The sequence below is a fragment of the Naegleria gruberi genome (assembly GCF_000004985.1).
Source record: "Naegleria gruberi genomic scaffold NAEGRscaffold_1254, whole genome shotgun sequence".
Taxonomy (NCBI): domain Eukaryota; phylum Heterolobosea; class Eutetramitea; order Acrasida; family Naegleriidae; genus Naegleria; species Naegleria gruberi.
This window is the reverse complement of record NW_003162678.1, coordinates 1-1,227: the sequence shown is the minus strand read 5'-3', so window position 1 is coordinate 1,227 and position 1,227 is coordinate 1. Positions and strand designations below refer to the sequence as shown.

Here is a 1,227-nt window from a genome sequence, read left to right as displayed (position 1 = left end):
GAATGTTATTTGGTAGTTAAAAAATAGACATGACTATGATTTTGTTATTGTGATTACTGGTAATTCTTTTTCATCTCCAATAGTATTTCCTTTTGGTGTGTACCAACCAGGTACCGGAGAAAAATGGTACACAAAATATTCAAAGCAAGAAGATGCGTATTCTATTGAGTTAGACTTTTCTGAATTTATTGACGGTCTAAATAATGTTAAGGTTGCTTCTCCAACTTCTGAAATTGTAGGAATAGCGAAATATCCCATGTCTTTTGTTTATAGAATAGGAAAACCTTTCAAACTGGGTAGAGAAAATCATGAGTTTGTGATTTACTGTCCTGATTCAATTACAGACGAGAACGGGACACTATGTGTTAGGACTGGCATTGATTTTTTAGCCATCTCCTCCACAACATGTGATACAAAGTATTCGAAAGAGATTAAGGAATTTCTGAAAGATTATTCTATCCATATTAAGGACCTTACCAAAACAAAGAACGAAATCATAATTAGCGGGTCTAAGATGTTATCTACTGGTGTATCACTTGGTGAAAAATATTGGCTATTAGATCCAAAGACATCTCCAAAAAGATTTCTAATGACTTTGGGAAATAATGGCTCTCAGAAAAACATAGGAATATTTCAATGGTATGACGAAAACAATGATGAGAAGGAAAATGATGAAACAGAGATTAACGACAATGAAGATGTGGGATATATGAATGATATAGATGATAGATGCGATGAGGAAGAGGAGAGTAGACTTGAAGAAGAGAGGAAAAAGAAAGAAGAGGAAAAAAGAAAACAAGAGGAGAAGAAGAGGAATGAAGAAGAAAAAAGAAAGAAAGAAGAAGCAATAAAGATTGCAAAAGAGGAGAAGAGGAGGATCGAAGAAGAGAGGAAAAGAAAACAAGATGAGAATCAAGAATCAAGAAGAAAGAGAGAAGAAATAGAAAATAAGAAAAGAAAATATTATGAAGAAAAACAAGACAATGAACCACCAATGAAAAAGAAAACGAATGGTATTTCTTTCGTTGAATGGTTGAAAAAAAAGAATATTACAGAGCTGGAATTGTCAAACATTCCACTATGTGAAAAAACACCATTAGAATACCTTTGTGGAATGAAAATAGAATATTGGCCCTTGTTTGAATGTTACAAAGCTGTTTGTATGCTTACCTTACAGCAATGTCTGAATGGTGATAAGTATGACCTTGGTGAATTATTAAAGCACTA

The 1,227-nt window shown here is 33.1% G+C and overlaps 1 protein-coding gene across 1 annotated transcript; it reads left to right on the top strand.

Annotated features, from left to right (window-relative positions):
* Positions 1-83: 83 nt before the first annotated feature.
* Positions 84-1,208, top strand: NAEGRDRAFT_77095 (uncharacterized protein; the record flags this gene model as incomplete). The annotated part of the gene is made up of 1 exon (XM_002667949.1): positions 84-1,208. A coding segment is annotated over one exon (1,123 nt), but the record flags the coding sequence as incomplete, so codon positions are not given.
* Between the last annotated feature and the right edge of the window lie 19 nt (positions 1,209-1,227).